General features: G+C 40.4%; 1 protein-coding gene across 10 annotated transcripts in view; it reads left to right on the forward strand.

Moving 5' to 3' along the window:
• The window catches only part of AOPEP (aminopeptidase O (putative)), a 355,797-nt gene that overhangs the window by 31,819 nt on the left and 300,645 nt on the right, over positions 1–23,333 (forward strand). For 9 of the 10 annotated variants that reach the window (XR_004682777.1, XR_004682778.1, XM_035024441.1 and 6 more), the window contains exons 2-3: positions 3,487–4,422; positions 17,895–18,061. Coding sequence is in view for 8 of the 10 variants with exons in the window: in XM_035024441.1 (XP_034880332.1) it covers positions 3,626–4,422; positions 17,895–18,061 (964 nt within the window). In the remaining 2 variants the exon portion in view is untranslated. Of the gene's footprint in view, positions 1–3,180; positions 4,423–17,894; positions 18,062–23,333 lie in introns of those variants that run through there. The other variant, XM_035024442.1, reaches the window with a different exon arrangement.

Consider the following 23,333-nt stretch of genomic DNA (forward strand, 5'->3'; position numbering starts at 1 on the left):
GGTAGACAAGGTAGAATGAGAATATAGAAGACAGTCTTATGAGGTGACATTTGATTTATGACTTGGACAGTATGAAGGAAATGGCCACAAGAGCTGGAAGATGAGAATTCCAAACGAAAGAATCAGCAAGGAGAAAATATCAGAAATGAGTGACCGAATTGCTTTACCTCTCTGGGCCTCAGTGTCATCATTTGTAAAACTGGAGAGTTCGACTAAGTGAGCCCTAAGGAATTTGTCAGCTCCAAAATGCAAAGAAGTAAAGACTTAGCTAACATGGGCAACAGGGTTAAATGTTTGGTTTGTTTGTTTTTTTCCTGGTTTAATTGAGATATAATTGACATATAACATTGTGTTAGTTTAAGGTATCAACATAATGCTTTGATAGATGGATGTATTGCAGTGTTTGTTTTTGAAGATGGTAGCCCTGGGGGGTGTTTGAAACATTAGGAACAGGATGGAAACATTGAGAGGAAGAAAATGTTGGCAAGAGAAACTTTTTTTTTGTCAAATGCAACAAGATTCCAAATTAGTGGAAGGAGATAGTGTTCGGGGTGTGTGTGGCCGGGGGAGCTCTTTCTTCTTTCTGATGTTTCCTGTCTTGTGAGGGGAGCTTAATTACTGTAACATTGCTGATCACTTTAGTTTTTCTACCTTAAGGGAGGTGGAGTGAGAAGACGAAATTGAGCATGTTCTGCTCCTTTCAGCTCTTCCCTTTTGCTTTTGGGCAGCAATGCTCAACTTGGATAGCTTTTCTCCTTACTTCCCCAGGCCTTAATTCTTGCCTGGGGAGGGTACCCTCTCCTCTGGGAGCTTTGACCTGATCTAGTGTTTCCTGTGACCTTGTGGGTAAATCTATTGAATATGGGGATTCAATTTTCAGGTACCTTTGGTTCCCACACTAAATCATATTGTCCAGTTTAGCCTTCATCAGTAATAATGGTGATATTTTGGTATCCCTCTGCCATATCCTCATCTTACTTTTTGGTATGTTCAGAATTTGGATGGGCAAGAAGAGTGCCATTCATTTGGCCCTTTCAGACCCCAAAAGCTAGGATTCAAGGGGAAAGGAATTAGCTTTGGTGAGAAGGGATATTGTCTCCTTTGAATCAGAAAGGAGAAGGCAGTAGTTGTGAAGAACTACAGATACTTGAGCCATGATGGAGTTTCAGATTCAGAATCATCTCAGTAAAGTAGGAGGCCAAATAATCAACTGAGAATGAGTCAGCAGGCATGGAACTAGAAAGTTAAAAGAGGAAAAGAGTTAGAACTGCAACTATGGGGAGTGTACTCAATCCACCGAAGAGCAAACTGTTGCCAGTTAGGGTGACAAGGTGATATTAACAGGCTTGGTTGTGGATGGGGCTCGAAGGCTGCCTTGTTATCTGCCACCAGTCACAAAGCAGTGGTGAAAACTGCTCTGTAGTATATGTTTGAGTCTTAAATTATATTAAATTTCACAAATAAATGAAAGGATCTATTAGGGTTAGACAATGAATGGTTATATTTATGTTGTTACACAAGCTAGACAGTTCTTCAGACATGGTGTACACAGCCACTAAGTTAACCCTTGTCTCGGCTGATTCAGATTTTCTTCTTGTGTGTGTGTGTATATACTCAGGTTTTAAAAAAAATATTAAGTAAGGTTTTTTAAAGAGCCCAATCAACAAAAGACTGCATATTAGCAGCCCCAAACACCAACAGGATGACGTTTTAACATCTGTTGTTTTTCATTACATAGATGGCTTTATTGAAGGTTGTTATTCCTTACACGACAAGTTTAGTTGCTTTCATGCAGAAAAGGAAATACTCTGCCTTCTTCCTTTTGCCCATTGATTCTTCTAGAACCAAGGGGAGTGCCAGCTTCTTTATAATCTCAAAATATTCTTTGCATCCCTCATTTCTCTCAATTCCTATTACTTTTGAAAAATCAGATTGTATATTTCCACATGCAGTTTGGTGAAGGGTGAGAGAATAGGGAGTAAGGAAGGATTTCAGGAGATGATTGCATTTGAACTGAGTGTGGAGAAAGAACAGAATTTGGCAGGTGGCTGTGGGTGCACTCCAGGTATGGCACATGGCTTAGTCCAAAGAGCATGGAGGCCTGGTGTCAGGTCATCTTTAGGGAGCAGAGTGTTGAGCAGGCCCTTTGGCTAGAGGACAAATATGCAAAGGGTGTATGGTCTCTACGACTGGGAAAGTAGCATGAAATCAGATTTTTCCCCCTTAGGGTGGGTAAGATTTTCCTGAGGAAGTAAGGCTGTGGAGATGTAGAAAGTGAAAATTCAGTGGGTTTGATTTCTGGAATGATATTCTAGAAGGAACAGAATTAAGAGTCTAGTAGACAGGCACATAAAATCTGAGAGGAGGTGAGGAGGAGTTAAACAGAATGAAAAGAGAGGGCTCAGTTTTACTTGAAAAGCTGGTGATATTGTTTTGTAGTTGATACAAGAATACCTCCTGATATTTAGAAATACAAAAATTATTTTAAATATATCTACTCTGTCAGAGTTGTTATTCCCCCCCCCTTTTTCATTTTTGGTAAAAGAATAAAAAATAAAGAACAGCATACACTGAAAGAAATCAGGTATACAACAGGGACTGAAATAATTTCAAATAATTTTTCTTCTAGGTGGATTGCTATTATAAAATAAGAATACATTTTGATTCAGAACTTTTATGAAGAACTTGGGCATTTTATTACAACATCTGTTTCTACATTTTAATTTCTCTTTTTCCTTTTATAGATATTTGCATACTTTTTTTTTTCCAAATGAGAAGACCTTTTTTTTTGCCACAAGAAGGCTATTATCCAAAATGTTAATGGGTTTTCAGCTATTAAGATGTAATGATATACCTTGAGTATTTAACTATAAATTTGAAAAATCTCCATGAACAATCTCAAAGGAATACTTAGAATGCACTCCTGGTAAATTGGCTCATTTTCCTGTAATTTACTGGAAGTGCTGATATGAGAGCAGTCCTAATGTGAAAAGTACATTAATCCCTGGAGTTACATTTTATGTATTAAATTATTACTCTCAAAGAATAAAACGTATGAGGCCATTTAGCCTTCATTCACATTTGTTACTTAGAATCACAGTAGAGAAACAGTCACTTATCGTTGATGCACAAAATTAGAAATGATGCATTTAATATCTTTTAAAACAAGAGGCACAGTGATACTCAGTTATGCTTTTGCATAACAATTGCTCTTTCCCCAAACAAGGACTGTTCTAGTTAAGAGCATGATTCTTCGGGCTTTGTGGAGGCCCCTTTCGTTCCATTGGTAATTGAAATATTTTTAGAAACCCATAATGCAGCTTTCTTTGATGTCAGTCAGAAAGATTAGTCTGCCTTCTAGCCCTGAGCTTCTACCACATTGGGGGATTATTTAAGGAGGTAGTCAGTTTGCTGAAGCAGTGGGTTGTAGGAACACTTAGGGTCTTGTTTGGAATTTTGTCTAATTGTGTTTTTCTTCTTTGCCAGGGGACTGAAAGTTGTGGAACCACAATTTGTGACACCAGGTGTTTTTTTGGTAAGCAGCCACTTATGATTCCGGAAGATTAAGGCAGATAGGAAGCCCCTTCTGAGATTGTAACAAAGCTCTCGAACAACAACCGACACCATGGACATAAAGCTGGACCCTTCCCAGGATGACCTGCCTCTCATGGCCAACACCAGCCACATACTCGTGAAGCACTATGTACTGGATTTAGATGTGGATTTCGAAAGTCAAATCATTGAGGGCACCATAGTGCTTTTCTTTGAGCCTGGGGACAGATTCGAGAAACAGAGTGGTTCCACCAAGGACACCTGCCGATCAGAGTCAAACGAAGCCTGCAGTTTTAGGATGCCTGCACCCTGCCAGAGTCCTGTGACAGATACAAGGACCTTCTCATCTAAAACAGGATATAATGATTTTGCAATCTGTGGTAAAGGTGAAAAAGATACTTCTGGTAAAGATGGTAACCATGACAACCCGGAACAGGCTTCTGGGATTTCTAGCTCAAAGTACCGCTGTGACACAGGGAATCATGGGAGTGAGGATTTTTTGCTAGTGTTGGACTGCTGTGATTTATCCGTGTTGAAGGTAGAGGAGGTGGATGTTGCTGCTGTGCCAGGTATTGACAAATTTACAAGGTCTCCCAAGCTCACAGTTGTTTCTGAGGAGCTCAGGAATCAGATTGTACATGAACTTGTCACTCTGCCTGCAGGGCGTTGGCGGGAGCAGTTAGACTATTATGCTGGCTGCAGCCAGGCTCCTGGCTGTGGGGAGCTCCTGTTTGACACTGACACTTGGAGCTTACAGATCAGGAAGACAGGGGCTCAGACAGCTACTGACTTTCCTCACGCCATAAGGATATGGTACAGCACCAAACCCCAGGGGCGATCTGTTACATGGACCTCAGACCAGAGCGGCAGGTAGGTTATCTGGGCGCTCCACAGCCCCCTGCCCGTTAATCTCACACACTGGGAGATGAGCCTTTGCATGGATGCTCTTCCACAGGGGACGGTCTTGGCAAGGATGCTCCTCTCTATTCTAGTCCCTAGGCCCACAGTGAAGCAGGTGAATTCCCAGGCATGCTCCACTCTTAATAGGATTATTTCCTTAAGTCATGATGAAAAGATTACTATTCAGCCCCTGTATTTCGGAGTTAGGAGATTGAAAGGCAAGCCTAATGATTAAATCCCGAGCCTAGCTCTCCGTTGGGATCTCTGCTGGCGACCTCAGTGCTGTAGATGGGAGTGATATGTGTCTCTGAGCAAATACTGTCTCAAAGTTCCTTCATATTCCCCCCGAGGGAATAAACTGCCACCAAGTTGGGTCAGTCTGAAGCCTGGCCAAGGGCTTCCAAATAAAGCCAGCTCTGCTTTGTGACTTTCTTACTGAACCTGTCTTTTGGCAGCCGTGCCTCTCTGGACTCTGTCACTTGTCATATAGTGCAAACCCCCAAACACTGGAAAGGTCTGTTTCTGAGGCGCGTGACATAGCCCTGCCAAGACTGCACACTTGCTCCTTTGGCCGCGATTTTTCCCATTTGACCCCAGGAGACTCCGGGTTTTTAGTGTAGAGAGAAGGGATTGATGAGGCGTTGAGGTGTTCAGGCAGCCGTTTGTGCTTTTCTTCTTGCCCTTCTTCCAACAGTTGTTCAGGGTTCTTAGAATTTGAGAATTTTAAAATCAAACTTCATTGATTCCTCATTATTTTACCTGTTTGTGCTAATGTACTGCAGATCAATACAGTAATTATTGCAGAGTTTGGCTGGAGGAATGCTGATCTCAATGAACTTGTTTTGAGCTCCTTCTTTTATAGCATGACTCCCTTGACAGAAGCGGTGGTCTCGGGAAATTGCTTAGATCTCTTCCCCAACCCACCCCCAAAAACCTTTTAGATTTTTTTTTTTTTTAAGCATCACTTCGACTTTGAGCTCTAATTATCCTTTTCCTTACCTCCAGTCTTACTTCTCTGCCCTGGTCTCCTGCCCCACTGAGAATGAGTTCATTTCTTGTCTTATTTCTGTTGGAGTCTGAGGCAGCCTTTGAGAAATTGCAGGGTTGGTGCAAACTTACACCAGTACAAAAGCATACTGATTTATATATAAAATAACTTATTGGATATTCTTGTGAGACCATGAGGGAAAGAAACAGGTGTTCTTATTGTATCTTTAAAGTTTTTTGAAATTATTAAGGGTAAGGTTTTCAATAAGATTTAATTAAATATGGCTTCTGAATACTTAATTTAGGAAATCATAGTTTTTAACACTCCCAGATATTTCATTTCTGAGTTAGAATAATGGGGAAGAAGAATCTATTGACAGTAGTTGGAAGAAATACTCATTAATGGCTTCAAACATGGCTTTCTTCTCAGTGCTCACTACCCAGAAAGAGATTAGACTTGTGAATTACATTATTACATGTCAGGTGTTGAATAGGAATGAGTTACGGATAAATGCTGATTTCCATAAAGAAACCGAAGAGGTGCTAGGGCACATCTTTTTCCTGCAAAGATTGACTTGGCAGATTTACTCGTGATGTCTCCTTTTCTGATAATTCAATAAAATGCATGATGATAGCAGGAGTTTAAACTGTATCCTTGGGAGTTCGTGATTATATGTTAGTAAGTAAATGGCACATATGCAGCCTTACAAGAATAATAAATTTTGTTTTACAGAAGAAATCCTCAAAAGATGTTTTCTCTCCCTTTTGTCTTTTTTTGGGGTAATTTTATTACAATCAAGATCATCTTCCATAAATGGCCACCAACTCTCCCACATGCTTACAAATAAATCTAGGTGTATATTGGTAACTGTTTGGATACTTTAAGGACTTTAAAATGCCTAAGGATCCCAGGTTGCTAGACAGAAAATATTCCTTAGTGATAAGAGCAGATAATAATCATCAGGGTTACAAAGCTTTATGAATATAATTGTGTGAAAATATATAAAATTTTACAATTGTGTGAAAATTATAATTGGGTAGAGCTTATTTTCTCCAAGGCATAGAGTCTACTTTTACTGAAACTTACATTTTATCCTTGAGTGGCAGAATACTATCAGCATACCTACATTCTTAGTCCCGGATACAAAATGTTTTATTCTCATTTTACAACTAGGAGAATTGAATAAAGTTACTGATAGCGCCTTGAAAAAAATCTGTATTTCATTTGTGAAAGGGAGCTACATTTCTTACTTTTGATCTTTACCATGTCCCTTATTGTATGCAAAGATTTCAGTACATTTAAAAAATATATTAGCTTTCAGTGAATTTCTATTTTTAAGCAGTTATTAGACAGAAACTTAAGAAAATCTCTAAATTGATACCTTCCCTTTTGAGTTCTGTCAGTGTCTTCTCCCCTTGTCACCCTCACCCTACCCCATGTTGAAAATAAAACTTAAATTATTTGGTTTGATAATATATAAATAAGAGATCAAAGGATCCCGGGATGGAATGCAAATTGTGACAAAACAATCAAATTATATTAAAAATGTATGAAGCAACCTCACTGAAGGGGCTTGGGGGCAAAGGTGCTGACCTAAGTCACTTTGGAAATGAGTGGAGTTTGTAAGACTAAAGGCAAAAGGAGCTATGCCTAAATACTGTGCTGTAGTTGATAAAGTTATTTCCTATGGGCGTACCAGTTAACAATTCTGGTACCACCATATGTGTATACTGGAATTGAGCAATTAAGTAAATTAAGTAAATCTGGGAGCCAGGTTTCTCACTGTTGAAGTGGGAGGTTACAGATGAGCAAGAGGAATAGGCTAGAATGATCTCTGTGGTGTAATAGATTAGAACTGGAGACATCACTATAAACTCATGTTTAATGTTTAGTTTAAGATGGATGCAGATGGTTGCATTATAGAAATAATTATAAATAGGTGTTTTCCAAGGATTAGCACGCACACGTAAATTTCCTTGCTTGCCATATGGGAGGGTCTAGAAGCACAGTGCCTGGGTCTTGGTTTCTAATACCACTCTCCAATAATGAAGCCAGGGCTTCTTGGAGGAACGGCTAAGACTGTAGGAAATAATACAAGATGAGCCTGGAGCATCTTGTAGTGCCAGAAAATAAGGAAGTGCTCAAACAGCAGCAATAGTAGCCCACAATTGAGGGTATATGCCCAAGGTCCAAGGAGCCATTGGAAAGAATTCCTAATGACCAAAGCTGAGCAACAATATAAAATAGTTTTGGATGATGACCTGAAGTATAAAATAAGTATTCATGAGTTCACATTAATATAAAGAAATATTTGAATAAATAAACAAATAGAGAATAGACATATCTAAGGTACAGAAGTTGTCCAAGTTATGTAGATACTCCATCCTCAAGGAGGTGGAACATAACTCTGCTCCTTATTAAGTATGGGCTAAGAAATAAGAGTGACTTTACATCGTAGAAACCTGACAAACATGACCTCAGTGAGGAGATCAAGGTTAACATCAAAGTGAGGAGTCATGTTGATATAGTGTATATCCTTGGTATGATGTGATGAAATGACATCTTTGTGATTGTCCTCCCCCAAACCCATAACCCCAGTCTAACCAAGAGAAAAACATCAGATAAATCCCAGTTGAGGGACATTCAGCAACATACCTGACCAGTACTCCTCAAAACTCTCAATGTTGGGGCACCTGGGTGGCTCAGAGGGTTAAGCCCTCTGCCTTCGGCTCAGGTAGTGATCCCAGAGTCCTCGGATTGAGCACCACGTCGGGCTCTCTGCTCAGTGGGGAGTCTGCTTCTCTCTCTGCCCCTCCCCTTGCTCATGTGCTCTCTCTCACATAAATAAATAAAATCTTAAAAAGAAAAACCTCTCAGGGTCAACATAAGCAAAGAAAGTATTAAGAAACGGCTTCACATTCAAGAGAAGCCTAAGGAGACATGATGATTAAAAGGAATGTAGTATCCTGGAGCAGAAAAAGGACATTAGGGAGAACCAAGGAAATCTGAATAAATACAGACTTTAATAATGTATCAATACTGGTTTATCAGTTGTGACAAATACACTAATATAAGATGTTAATAACAGTGCGTATGGGGTAAATGGGAAATCTGTGTATTATCTTTGCACTTAAGAGTAAACCTAACTGAAACAAATAAGACATTATATGTTAATTAAAAAAAAGTAAATCTAAGCCTGACCAAAAGTAATGTTTATTAAAAAAATAAACTTCAAATCTGGAAAGCAGTCACCATCTTTCTACCTTGAAATCTCTTACAAAAGTAAGGACTGCCTTCCCGTTTTTATCAAGTGGCAATGTTTTCTGGAGAACTGAAAATGTATTTGAAGTTATAAAAGAGTATTCCAATAATTGTCAGTAATTTCTTTTCCCCCCGTTACTATTCTAGTTCTAAAATGAAGTGCCTGATCGTTATAAAAGCTACATTTTCCTACTGGGGCTTAGTCATTGTGGGATTTTGGAAGTTCTTGAACTGAAATGTTCTTTCTGGCCACTGTCATGTAGATACTGGATTAGAGGTGACATTTAAAAAGGACCACCTAAACAGACACATATATGATAGTCTGATACAACATGCTTCTTGGAAAGCCTGTTTACTTCATGTAGTGTGATTTTTTTCTGCCCTCTAAAAATATTTTGAAGAACTTTGAGAACAGGGACAGAGTCAAGAATGTATTAAGGTTGTTGCTAAGCTGGGAAGAAAGGGGACTTGATATCTTTTTGGTTCTAGATCTTCAGTATACTTAAGAAAAAAACTTTTAGAAATGGAAATCTTTAATTCAAAATTTATGTACTTTTCTATTCCACTGAATAAAATGTTATTTAAAACTAAAAGCATTCTCTCTGGTAACCCGTTCCCTTTTCCCTTAGGATCATTATAATAGTTGTGGAACTGGCCAAGTGGTCTAGGGAACCCGGGCTTAAGCTAATGACATCACCGAACATGAGTTGAATGGAGTGGAAATTCAGTTAAATATAGGAAATTCATTTTTAAAACTCCACTTACTTGGATCGTCATTAAAGATAAGGAAACTGGCTAAGAAAATACATTATAATTTAAAGTAATATTAAAAATTTTAAGTTCCTTAAATCAGTATGATGTTGTTTTAGACAAGACCAGGATGAAGTTGGCAAAATACTAAAGAGAATGATTTTTCTCTATTATGTTTATTACTTAGCTGTTGGACCAAGGAAGATGTAGACTTTTGGAGTATTTTTAGTTTGACATCAAAACCAGATGTTAAAACATGGTTTTTTTCTTCCCCCATGAAAATAGTTTCATTGCTTAATATCTCGCTATAAAGGAAAGTTTGAAAAGAATGAGCAGAAGATCTTTGGGAAGATTTCAGGTCTAAAAGGAACATTTCTACAGTTAATCCATTTTTTTCTTTCCTGCTTCAAGAAACCAATACAAAATTTATGAGAACTGAAGTGGAAGTACACATTAATGCTATAATATCATTGTAAGATTACAGGAGAAATTGATAATCCCAAACTTGAAAATGTTTAGAAGGGTTCTATTTTAGCCTTTCTCCCCTTGATTCTAGGTCTACCTCTATTTACCAGAATCCCAGATAAGTCACAGGAGAAAAGGCAATGATGGACTGTCTTAATTTACACAAGTAACCCAAATGACTAACCAACCAAATAGAAAAACCCTGAATAACCAAACATCAGTAGAAAATAACAAATCACAATGACCTAACCAAAGAGCATAGTGTGTTGGAAAGAACCTGGAAAGTGAGAGCCAGGAGACCAGAATACTCGTCTGAGCTGTGCTGCCCATTAGCTGTGTGACTTCAGATAAGGCCTTTTACATCTCTGGGGCTTAATTTTCTCGTGTGTTAAAAAGAGATTTCATCTTAAGATCTCCAGATGAGACTTCCAAATGAGAAATACTGTCTTTGCCTTTATAAACAGCTTGCCTGTTTTGCACCCAAAGCACTTGTGCTGAAAAAAAGTGGTGAATTTCTGACTCAAAGCCACTTCCATTCAGTCCAGTTCATTTTGTTCACAAAATCTGAGTCCAAGCAGCATTCTCCTTGCACCTGCCATATGTCCAGTATGATTTGGGGATCCCAGTTTTGGTAATTGTGCCATGAAGGAGAATATAATAAGGAAGGTCTGTGTGTAGAGTTGCGGAGAGAGAGTGAGTCATAGTTGACATTTCCTACTTTAGTAGTCTGCCTCTTGGTTTTTGTGGCAAAGAAAGCAAGAGGGTTGCTTGCTTGTAACTTGGGTTTAATGAGAACATGGAGTCTTACAAAAGATCAGGTGCAGGAAGGAGAAGAGATGTTAAGGAATTGGAGGAGGCCTGAAGACTTTGTAACCCAGGCAAGTTTTCTAAAAGAATCGGACTCACAGAAATATCACATCTGTGGCCTCCTGGCCTCCAGTGACCAGATCAGTACTTCATTGTGGGAAAACATCCCAACAAGCCACACCCATGGCAACTCTGGGCTCATCTCATCACCTCCTGCCTGCTTCTCCTAAGGCAGCCCTCTCCCCAGTCACTGAATGGTGGTACCAAGTCTCTGAAAATGGGTGATTTTATGGAAAGTGGTGGAACGTCAAACATTTTTTAAATTAAGAATAACCCCCTTTTCACACTGACTGCAAAAAGACAAATGCATGTAGTTGTCAACTGAAGAGAAATAAAATATATTTTTGAATCAATCCCCTACAAGTTTTCTTTATGGATGGCTCCTTAAGAAAATGAGCAAGCATGTGAATGTTCACCGACCTCTTATCTTGGAAGGTGTATGTCTTAGTCCATTTGGGCTATGATGACAAAATACCACAAATTTATTTCTTACTGTTCCTGGAGGCTGGAAGTCCAAGATCAGGGTGCCAGCATGGTCAGGCTCTGATGAAAGCCCTCTTCTGGGTTGCAGATTGCTGCTGACTTTTGGCTGTGTCCTCACATGAGGGAGGGGGCTAAGGAGCTCTGTTGGGCTTCTTTTATAAGGGCATCAATCTCATTCATAAGATCCTCATTCTCATGTGACCTAAGCACCTCCCAGAGGGCCTACCTCCTAATCCCAACAGTCAAATCGGCATTAGGATTTCAACATAGGAATTTGAGGGGGACACATTCAGACCATAGCAGCATAGTTAGTGTGTCTCGTCCTTGTTTAATCACTGCACGAACACAAACATGTATCAAGCTGAGGTAGTAGCTATTCTGACAAGTTCTTCCTCAGTTTAGAAGTTCTTTAATGGCAGCAAGTCATGAGTCTGCTCTCACGCTGTCTTTCCATTTTCTTTCTGATTTTTCAGTGTCCTCCCCACCCCCACAACTCCTATGTAGTTTAACTGAGCTCCCCAGGGAGCCTTTCATTGGGTGGCTTATCCCAGGGCATGTGGGATGAGCCCTGGTATGAGAGAGTTTTCCTCTGTGTGCTGGAAGGAATTATTGAGTCTGGAAATAATGAAGTTATGAGCATTGGAGGCTGGCGCCTGCACATCTGTCCCATAAGCGTTTTAGCAACATGGCCGAGGTGCAAGGCTGTGCATGTTGAATAAACACAGCTGCATTTACTTCAGTGATTACACATCCAGATAGCTGCAGAGCGTATTTATAAATGCGCATAGATTTTCCTCCCCTCTTGGGGCACAGGGTGTGGGGACAGGAAATCAGCTCTCTGTAGTTCTCATTTGTAGGTGTGTATGATGGGAGCCATCTTGATTCTTGAATCACCATGTGGGGAGTATGATTTTTATGACTCAGTGAAGTCCCTACATTCACCCATTCCCCACTTTTTTGTCAGATGCCTCAAATTCCACCACTAGAGTTTTATCCAGAGGTTAAGTTTTCATCTCTGTTAAAAATATAGTCACTTGGGGGGCGCCTGGGTGGCTCAGTTGGTTGGGCGACTGCCTTCGGCTCGGGTCATGATCCTGGGGTCCCGGGATCGAGTCCCGCGTCGGGCTCCCTGCTGGGCGGGGCGTCTGCTTCTCCCTCTGACCCTCTTCCCTCTTGTGCTGTCTCTCATTCTCTCTCTCTCAAATAAATAAATAAAATCTTAAAAAAAAAAAAAAAAATATATAGTCACTTGGGATGCCTGGGTGGCTCAGTTGGTCGAGCGTCTGCCTTCGGCTCAGATCATGATCCCGGGGTCCTGGGATCGAGTCCCGTATCGGGCTCCTTGCTCAGCGAGGAGTCTGCTTCTCCCTCTGCCTGCTGTTCCCCCTGCTTGTGCTCTCTCTCTCTCACAAATAAATAAAACATATATAGTCACTTAACTTTACACTAGGTTGTGTGACATGCATAAGGATATCAGGTTGTAAAAGCTCCAAAGGCCATTGCTTATGAAGTCATTGGTGCTTGGTGTAGGCTTGTTGGGAAGGAAGGAGGGAGACTGCAACTGAGAAAGGGGAAAAGGCCAAGAAAGGAGTAGGCTGGGAGCAGGAAGATAATCTGCGTTTTCAAGAAATTTTGCCTAGGTGATTATTTTCCTATTTGTGAAAACATTCCAGTGAGAAAACGATTGAGTCTTGTATCAGGCGTGGCTATATTTATAGATGGGGCTGTTAACACTTTCAGAGTTACAGCTCTGGAGACCAGAGGGAAGTGTGGTGTCTCTCCCATTCCGATGGGGGCCCCCAGATGTGGGGCGTCCCTATCGGGTGGGGACTGGCGGCACAGGTGGTGCAGAATTCTCTGGAGGCAGAACAAAGGAGCAAGAAGTTTATTGAATACACTACAAGGGTGAGGCGGCAGGCAGGACCGCAAAGGAGAGACTGTCTGCCAGGAGGTGGTGGGTGGGGCTGGACTTAAAGGGGGAAGGTGAGGAGGTATGGGGATGTATGGAATTTTTCGTTTTTTGATACCTGTGCCTGGTTGTAAGTAGCCCATTGGTTTGTTAGGGCTTATGGATATTTTGAGGTGGGTGGCCTGATGGGCCCGTTTGTATTCAGCCAGGTGGTCACTCTGGGCTCTTTTGCCTTGCTCTACATTCCATTGCTCCAGCCTCTACAGAAAGCAAGAAAGAACACACATAGATTTTAGCAGCAAGGATGCCCAGCGGCGTAAAGAGGAGGTCGCAGAAGAGAATTGTGAGGACAGTAGGGGGCTGGGAGGCGAGAACTTCTTGGGGGCATGGCCAGGTAACTAATCCCCATGGTGCGAGAATTCATGTGCCCAGGGACAGTCTGGTAGAAAGAGCCTTTGAGAGGATGCCAGGGGGGGTCAGGACAGAACTCTAGAACGGAATATCTAGAACTAGACCACTCAGAGGGGAAAAAATCCAGAATGGGAGAGGAAAGGATGGTGATAACATGCTTTTTAAATATCTAGCCAATGGGAGGATTTCCTCCCACACACACTCCCTGATTTGTGGGTGGTACCCAGACTCAAATCTGCGGGCAGCATCAATACTCAGTTCATAAACCCATCATTCCTCAATTTTCTGTGATCGGTCCAGTTTCAGACACTCAGTCCCATTGCCGAACACTATACTCTTTGTACTTTAGAAAAGAATGATCTCTGTGTCCATACAATGTCCTCTGCCATAGGGTGTGCAAAGCCCTGTATGCGCAAATTAAATAGGGACTCTCCTTTTCCCTTGTCCCTTCCTGTGATCCTGCTTGTCATCTTGACTTTCCTATTTAATTGCTTCACAATCCATCTTATCACCTGAGCCAGAAACCTGAGAAAATTGTTATCTATTGCTGCATACAAATCACCCCAAACTTAATAGCTTAAAAGAACAAACATTTATTATCTCACACGGTTTCTGAGGGTTAAGAATCCAGGAACAGCTTAACTGGGTGGTTCTGGCTCAGGATCTCCTACAAGGTTGCAGTCAGCTATCTGTCAGGGCCACAGGCATCTCAAGGCTTGACCGCAGCTGGAAGATTCTCTTCCAAATGCATTTGCGTGGTTGTCGACAGGCTCAGGTCCTCACTGACTGTGGGCCAGAGGTCTCTCTTTCTAGCACATGGGCCCCTCCGTAGCCTATTTGAGTACTGTCTTGACATGGCAGCTGGATTCCCCCCAGAGCAAGTGATAGAAGAACCCCTAAAATGAAACGCACAGATTTTTAAATTCTCTGTTCTCAGAAGCGACAGCTGTTCTGCCATATCCTATTGGTCACACAGACCAACCCTGGTACAATGTGCGAGGGTACTCCATAAGGATATGAATACCAGGAGGCAGGGGGCATTGGGGGCCAACTTAGAGGCCAGCTGCTTCAGAGAGGCTTTCCTTCTCCCTCTCCTTCAGCAACGCACTAAGTCCATCTGATTCTTCCTCTGCTGTGTTTCTCAGATATGATCTCATCTTAAATCTGATTGTGGAGGTGTGAAGGCTGATGGGAGAAGCCTTGGTGACCACATACTTAAGGGCACAGGCCGAATGCAACTTTATATATAGGGAGAAGGAGAGCAAACCTGTTGGCAAGCCAGTCTTTCAGGGAGGATTCATTCCCTCTGCAGGGAAGGGGAAGATCTGTAACAACAGAGTCACCCTACAGAAACCAGGTGCTGAGCACAACAGCAAGAGAGCACAGGTGCTTTCAGACTTGACCAATTGGGGAAATGTTGGGGTTCAGAGCCAACGGCCAAGAAAGAATTCTGGAGACCTCTTTGGTGCAAAAAGGTGGTTTGATTAAAGTACGGGTACAGGGAGCATCTGGGTGGCGCGGTTGGTTAAGTGCCCGACTCTTGGTTTAGCCCAGGTCTGATTTCAGGGTCATGGGATCAAGCCCTGCGTCAGGGCTCAGTGTGGAGTCTGCTTGAGTTTCTCTCCCTCTCCCCACCCTCAAATAAATAAATTAATTTAAAAAATAAATACAGCACAACAAGACCCTGGGCAGAAAGGGCTGCACTTGGGTAGTGAGGAATGGCTGATTATATACTTGGAGTTGGGGTAATTAAAGACAAAGGGAAGTTTCCAAAAGGACTTTCATATGCTAGAGAAGACTCACAGGATCCTGGAGGCCTAGCTATTGTCAAGCTAAGGTTGCTTTTCCCTCTAGCAAAGCATTAACATTAAGACCCTTGGGAGTTTCTGGAGGAATGTCATTCTCTGCCTGTCTCAAGTATTTGTCAATGGGCTGCAGGTTATAAGGACATTTAATTTTATCTACATTTCCTTCTGTCTTTGTACCCCACATCACTGGGACTTAAGACCATGATATGAGGTCAGCTCCCCTTTTTGCCTGAGGTAGAGAAAGTCTTAGGAAATCTCTCTAGGCAAGCGTCTGCAACTTCCTTGTAAGTCTCACAAATAGTTTAACTCCACGAGTCTACTTAGAAGTGGCTACTTAGATTGGAAGTAGAGCTCTTGAACTGAGAAAAGTTGGGGGATCCATTCTGCTTCAGTGAGAAAGACAGCCTCGATTCTCAGTATCTGCCATTGTCAGAGGAAGCAGGAGTTACACCTGCCATTTGGCCAGTGGGAATACACCCTGTTTCCACTAATGATACTTTTCCTCCTTGAGATCCTTGTCTAAGATGGGCATTTGGGGATAAAGCAAAACACTTAATAGAATTTTCAGAAGTAGGCATACCTTAATTACTTGAGCTGCGACAGCACCCCTCCCATCATGCACCCACCACTAGCAGCCCCACCTGGGAGGAATCAACCCTAGTAGTCTTCCTCATTAGGTTCTTCAACAGCCTGAGGCTGCACGGTTAACTAAGATTAATTCAGTTGACCAAGGGCCCCAGGGGACTAAGGTGGGAGTTGGGAACTCATTGGTGGGAGATTCTGGGTCTTCTATGAAAATTTACTTTTGTTCTTAGATTTATAATCTTGGGATCAGAATGATAGGTTTATGGCCCAGGATAGAGGTCAGCTCTCTGTCTCCCATCTGCATTTGACATGTGACTCACAGAGGTCAAGTCATTTAAAAAGTTGGCCAGGACTACAGTCTCCTGAATCTCTAATCTTTCCCTGCCCTGTATTAGACCTGCGAGTTATCATAGCATATACAGTGCTAGGATAGGTAGACTGCAACAGCTTGTTTGCTCTGAGGTCCAATTTCTGCTCTTGTTGTGATCTCTGGATGGCAAGGAACCTCATTTCCCAGGCTCCCCTGTCTTCTGCTTCCTACTAAGTTTGGCCCATGTAGTGCAGTGGGGGAAAATTTGAGAGCAAGAGTTGGTGAGAAACAAGGTATTTCTTTCCGCCTCCCTATTTCCCTTGGCATCTCCAGCAGTGACTTTGTCTTCTCTGGTCCCAGCGCCCATTGGACAGTCCCCACCGTGACTCTGGCTTCTGCCAGAGAACCCATAGCAGCTACTTACCCTTGGGCTGATCTCTGGGTTGGATCCCTGGGTTGCCTCACTTTCCCCTGTTTGGCTTCTCAGCTCTTCTATCACTTGGATCGCCAGCCCCCTAAATCACCTGTTTGTTAAAATCCAGACTGGTGTGTCTTTTCCTTACTGGGCCCTGACAGAGTAGGACCAGCATTCTGTGTGTTCCTGCACGTTTTAGGAACACAATAAATGTTCAGTCATAACGATGCTAATGAAAAAGGAAAACCAGTTTACCCAAGAGAGTTAGTGCTGTGCTCTATTCATTTACTCTATAAATCAAGCTGATTAAAACTACATCATATTTGTCATAATTCCTAAAAAGCAAAAAGTGGAGACATTTTCTTAAGACATCTTCCTGAGGGTCACCCTTGTGCCTTCAACTCTATGGTGTCAAAAGAATGGGTTCTTTTGATCTCATAGATCTTTACTGTCGCTGTCCTCTGACTTAATCACGGAAAGGATCATTCTCGGTATGGGTGGGTTTGTAATTTTTAATTGTAGCAGAACGAGCCCTAACGTCATACCATTTGGTTTCCTACACTCGGTTTGTAATGACTCTACACTTGGCCTTCCCATCACAAGCCCGGTTGTTGTGACCTACAGTCCTGTTTATATGCCCAACCCCTGTTCTTGGCCTCCAAGAACACAAGGTTTCCCACAAGGGTTCCATTTGAGATGGTGGTTTCCAGGATTGGGGGTATTTGTCCGCCAGCAACTGGATTTGAGACCACCAGCTTGTTTTTCCAAGCATTAATATATCTCCAAACATATTTTCTTTTCCAGAATGTTTTCCAAAAGGTTTGTAAGAATGTCTCTCAAACTTCTTTTCTTTTGAAGGTGTAAGAGCCTAAGGGGAGGGGCAAGGGTAGTATAAATTTTAAATTGGCAGACTAGTATTTAAAGCTTTATCCAAAAAAAAATTTTTCCCTTTAAAAAAAAAACCTCTCTTTACATATTTAAGTAATTCATTTGGGAGAAATTACTACTCGACTATTCACATAGCCAGCCCTTGGCAGTTTCGGTTCAAAATGCTTTGAAACCAGTCAACTACAAAGCCTCAAATGTTTTCTCTGTGAAAGCTCAACTTAACCTTCACTACCATGGTGGTGAGAAAAGTGACAACTCATTTAAAGATTCCCCCCTTTTGTTTCTTTGTCTTTCTTATGCAGGCCATGTGTTTATACTATGGGATCTCCCATAAACAACAGGGCCCTTTTTCCATGCCAGGAGCCACCCGTTGCCATGTCAACATGGCAGGCTACAGTTCGAGCAGCTGCATCTTTTGTTGTTTTAATGAGTGGGGAAAATTCTGCCAAGCCAACACAGCTTCGGGAAGGTACTGTACATGTGTTCCTGTGCTTCTTTCTGTAGTGCACACATGCTGGACCCAGGGATCCAGTACGCAATGTTTTTCTCAACTTTAAAGAGCTCCTTTATGAGTTGGGTTGGAATGAACATACTAAAAACATTTTGCCAGAGAAAATAGCAGGGGATGGGGAGGGGCACTTGGGAGTCGGGACATGGGATGGGGGGCTCTTCATGCCAGAGTTATCAATTCCTAGATTATTTTGGGAGTTGCTTTCACCTGGTGGTTTATGGGCCTTAAGTGGGTGGTCCTGGTTGAAGACTTTTGGGCAGGCAAGTGTGTCATGGAAACACCATTCATTACAGTTAACTTGTCTGTAGTTCAGTAAGGTTATTCATTATCCCAGGCAATAGAGTTCCTTCCTGTTGGCTGGCCCCCTGGAGTTGTCCTGCTAAGGCATCTGTTCTGCACACTGTTTGCCCATTTGGCTCTGAACCAAAGGTGTGTAAGAAAGATGGAAGGCAAGTGCTAATGCATCAAGGTTTTGTCTGCGAATCACTTGCTTATTGCAATAATTAACTTTTTCAGTCGAGATCCAGAGCGTGTTAACTCCAGGTAAAATTTTTCTAATTGTGTTATTTCTTCATTTAAAATATTGTGTCTCCTCCCATGTACTTATTATAGAAACTCTTTTAACATTTATAGAAAAGCAAAAGTAATAAAAAATAATTTTAGAGAAAATGGTTGCTAACATTTTGCTTCATTTCCCTCCATTATTTAAAATCTGTATGTATACTACATGTTATCATTTCAAAACGGTCATCCTAGCATATAACAGTTTTATATTCCACTTATTTCACTTGAATATATCTTGAATGTTTTCCAGGTCACTATGTATTTTTCAAAAATATGATTTTATTGTCTGCATAATAATTTTCTTGTATGGGCATATCAGATTTTATGTAATGTTTCCATATTATTAGACATTTTTATTGTTTCCAGGGTTTTTTTTTTTTTATTATTATATTGTATTGAACTCCTGAGGAGATAGTTTGTATAAAATGAGAATTATTGAGTCAAAGGTTTTGAACATGTTTGTACATTTTTCAAGTTCTTTTCCAGAAAGGTACCAATTTACACTCCCATGAGTAGCTATGAGGGTCCCAGTTACCGAGAGCATCACCTGTCTGTTCAGCAAGAGAAGGTCTCTCTTTAATTGGATTATTTCAATTATCAATGAAGTTCCACTTGTCCTCCGACGTTTCTTAACCATTGTCATTAACTCTTTACTTCTTTTGCCCATTTTTATTCTGAGGCCTTAGTGAGGCTTTCAAAAGTTTGTTTCATCTTTTAATTTGAATGGCTCTTAAAAAAAAATAAAGATATTGGAGCTTCCAGGGTGCTAAATGTGAAGATGCTGGAAGAAAGCATGGAAGCTCCGAGCACCTCCCCACATACCTTCTCCTATGCATCTCTTCCCTCTCGCTGTTCCTGAGTTGACTGTCCACTCTTCATCAAAGGCAGCAGAAAAGTGCACTGGCAAATGGTTTCTTCTGGTCTTCGTTTCCTTCTGGGGGCTCCGCTTGTCACAGACTTAACATTAAGTAAATCTGTAACCTAGTTTCCTACATAAAAGAATAAAATAAAATAAAGATATTAATCTCTTATGATGTTTGTGAAAAGTATTGTACCCAGTTTATAGTATGCCTTTTAATTTCATATAATGTTTTTGATTTATAGGAGATTTTAATTTTTATGTAGTGAAACCTGTCAAGTTTCTCTTAGAAAGTTTTTTGCTGTTCTGAGATTCACCTGTTTTGTTCTAATATTTTTAAGTTTCAGTTTAATTTTTGTAATATAACTCTCTAATCTCTTGGCAGTTTATTTGGTCAGGGTTGTGAAATGAGAACTAAACTTTTTTTTTTCCCAAATAGGAAACCATTTGCTCCGAGATCATTTATTAGATCTTTGCTAACTTGTAAAATCTCCTTTTTTTAAATTAAGTTTTTTATTTTAATTCCAGTATGGTTAGCATACACTGTTACATTAGTTTCAGGTGTACAATCTAGTGATTCGGCAATTCTATACATTACTCAGCGCTCATCATGATAAGCATACTCTTTTGATTTGTGATATCTCCTTTATTAGAAACTAGATTTATTCATGTACTGGAGTCTTCAGTGAGTGTTAACTTGATTCTCCAAGTCAAGACAAAACAAAACAAATAATACATTTAAAAATGTTTTTAAAAAATGGGTCACAAATACATGGCTTCTTTACAAATGAGCAAAGGACAAGAAAATTGCAAGAAAGTCTTCTTTTTGCTCCTAATTTCCAGCTACTCAGGAACTGCCCCCTAAGGCAATCAAGGTGACCAATTTCTTTTGTGTATAGTATAGTTTTTCCTTTTTTGTTGCACAAATCATAGCATGCTATACACATTGTTTTTGTATTTTGCTTTCTCCTTTAGAATAAATTTATCTTATAGCTAATTTCATATCTGAACATAATAAAGAGCTTCCTCATTATTTTTATGACTACAGAGTATTCCATAAATGGCTGTTTCACAATTTAGTTAACTGATAGCTCTTGACTTGGGTCTAAATCAAATAATAAACTTAATGGGCATTTACTTCTCTCATCTTCCCTCACTCACATTCCCCAGTTTTAATTAATACAGTTTGTAGCTTGGGACTGATATTATCTTTATACTTTGTTTTTGTCTTATATCTTCTCTTCTAGGAATTACAATTCCTGTTTTATATTTTTGTTCAGTTTCAAAACATATTTGTAGTAAGTATTTAGACTTTCTTTATTTTTGAGCCCTTAAGTTTGAATCATCTCTCAGCTGGGAAATGGCTTATATATATATATATATATTATTTTATATATATGTATTTTTAGGGGGGGAAGGGGCAGAAGGAAAGGGGGAGAGAGAATTCCAAGTAGCCTCCATGCCCAGCATGGAGCCCAGCATGGGGTTTGATCTCACAAGTCTGAGATCATGACCTGAGCCAATATCAAGAGTTAGACCCTCAACCGACTGAGCCATCAAGGTGCCCCAGTATTTTTTTTCTGGAAGGGTGGATATGTGGTATATTTTCTGAGCCCTCCCATATTTAGGTTGGTTTTTTGTTATATTCAGTTATGAACAATCCTTGGCTAGGTATAAAATTCTTAAGACTTTTTTTCCCTCTTAAATTGACTGTAAACATTTTCATTATCATCCCTTAGAATTTCTGAGGAGAAATCTGGTATTTTTTTTTTTTTTATTCTCTGAAAGTAGTCTGATTTTCCTGCCTAGAGACTCGTAGAATTTTTTTTAATTATGTAATTCAAAACTTCCTAGAACATAGCTAGTTGTGGGTACCATTTTTTAAAAATCAACTTTATTGAAGTATAACTTACATATAATAAAATGCACACAGTTTAAGTCTTGCTCATGAGGTTTGACAAATATATACACGTATGTAATTAATCAGCATCCCAATGAAGATGTAGACTATGTTTGGTACCCTGGAAATTCCCTGTGCCTCTGCCATCTGTCCCCTAACCCCATATTAGTCAACCACTGATCTGAATTCTGTATCTGTAGTTTACTTTTACCTCTCCTGTGGATTCATATAAATGGAGTTATTCTGTGTGTACTTTTTTGTGTCAGCCTTCTTTGGCTCTACATGTTTGTGACATGCATCCATATTGTTATAGGTGGCAATAGTTTATTCTCTTTTAAAGAAATTGATGGGGGCATCTAGCTGGCTCAGCATGTGACTCTGATTTCAGGGTTTTAAGTTTAAGCCCCATGTTGGGGTAGAGTTTACTTAAATTTTTTTTTTTAATAAAGAAATTGATGAATAGTCACCAATTATATGAGTAAACTGCAGTTTTTGTTTTGTTTTGTTTTGTTTGTTTTTTTAAATTTGCTCACCTCCTGAGAGACATTTGAATTGTTTTTGGCCATCACAAAAAAATATGCTGTGGATATTCATGTATAAGCCTTTTTGTGGATATAGATTTTCATTTCTCTTGGGTAAAAACCCAACAGTGCAATTGCTGGATCATATATGTATATTTTAGCTTTGTAAGTATCTGCCAAACTAGTTTCAAAGGGACTGAATCATTTTATATTCCACTAGCAATGTAGGAGAGTCTAGCTGCTGTGCATCCTTGCAAACACTTGGTGTTGTCAGTCCTTTTAATTTCAGCCCTCCAGCTGGGTGTAAAATACTGTCTCCTTGTGGTTTTAGTTTGCATTTCTCTGATGACTAGTGATGGTGAGCAACTTTTCATGTACTTACTGTACATTCTTATATCTTCCTTTAAAAAACATCTCTTCAAGTCACTTACTCATTTACTTAATGTGGGTTTTTAGGTTGTTTTATTATTGGATTGTAGGACTACTTTATAGACTCTAGATACAAGCCCTTTGTCAGATGTGTGTATTGCAAATATGTTCTCCCAGTCTGTATGGCTTGCCTTTTCTTTTCTTTAATTTTCTTTCTTTTTTAAGATTTTTATTTATTTGAGAGAGTGAGTGAGTGAGAGAGCAGGAGCAGTGGGAGAGGCAGAGGGAGAGGGAGAAGCAGACTCCCTGCTGAGCAGGGAGCCCAATACGGGGCTCCATCCCAGGACTCCGGGGTCATGACCTGAGCTGAAGGCAGATGCCCAACCGACTGAGCCACGCAGGCGCTCCTTGCCTTTTCATGTTTTATTTATACTCTGTAACACTGATTTTCTATAGAGACATTTTGTTTTTTAGTAATTACATTACAGATTTAAGTTGTTACTGTAACAGTATCTTGCAATCCTTCCTCCTATTTTTTATCTTGTTACTTTGTTGTCTTTTGGTCTTACTCTGTTACACTGTCTCAGCCTGTTGTCTTCTCATGGCTTTTTACTACTTTCTCATAGAAGTTATGTCGTATCATAATGGGAATGCCAGTGTCCTAGGCTTGTTTTCATTTCTGTAGTAAATTGATTTCTGAGGCTTTGTTCTTCCTCTGAGTCCTTAAAACAATGTTTTCTTTGACCTTTATTTTGAGTATTTTTTCTTATAGTGCTCATGGCTTTCCTCTCTGGTATGTACCAACAGACAGGAGAAAGTCTGTGGATTTCCCGTCATTCCATTCACTGTCCGCTTGTGTGCTGCCTGAAACCCTCTCTCCGTTCATCACATGAGAGGTTACTGAAGCACACAGCTCCTATATCCAGGCTCCGGTGTCTCCTTGCCAGTTGTCTAATGAAGTTCTGCTGGACTCACATAGGATCTTTTTCTACCCGTGACATGCTGAATTGATTGAGT

This window comes from Mirounga leonina, unplaced genomic scaffold, assembly GCF_011800145.1.
Source record: "Mirounga leonina isolate KUSES-001 unplaced genomic scaffold, KU_Mleo_1.0 Mir_179, whole genome shotgun sequence".
In the NCBI taxonomy this organism is placed as follows: domain Eukaryota; kingdom Metazoa; phylum Chordata; class Mammalia; order Carnivora; family Phocidae; genus Mirounga; species Mirounga leonina.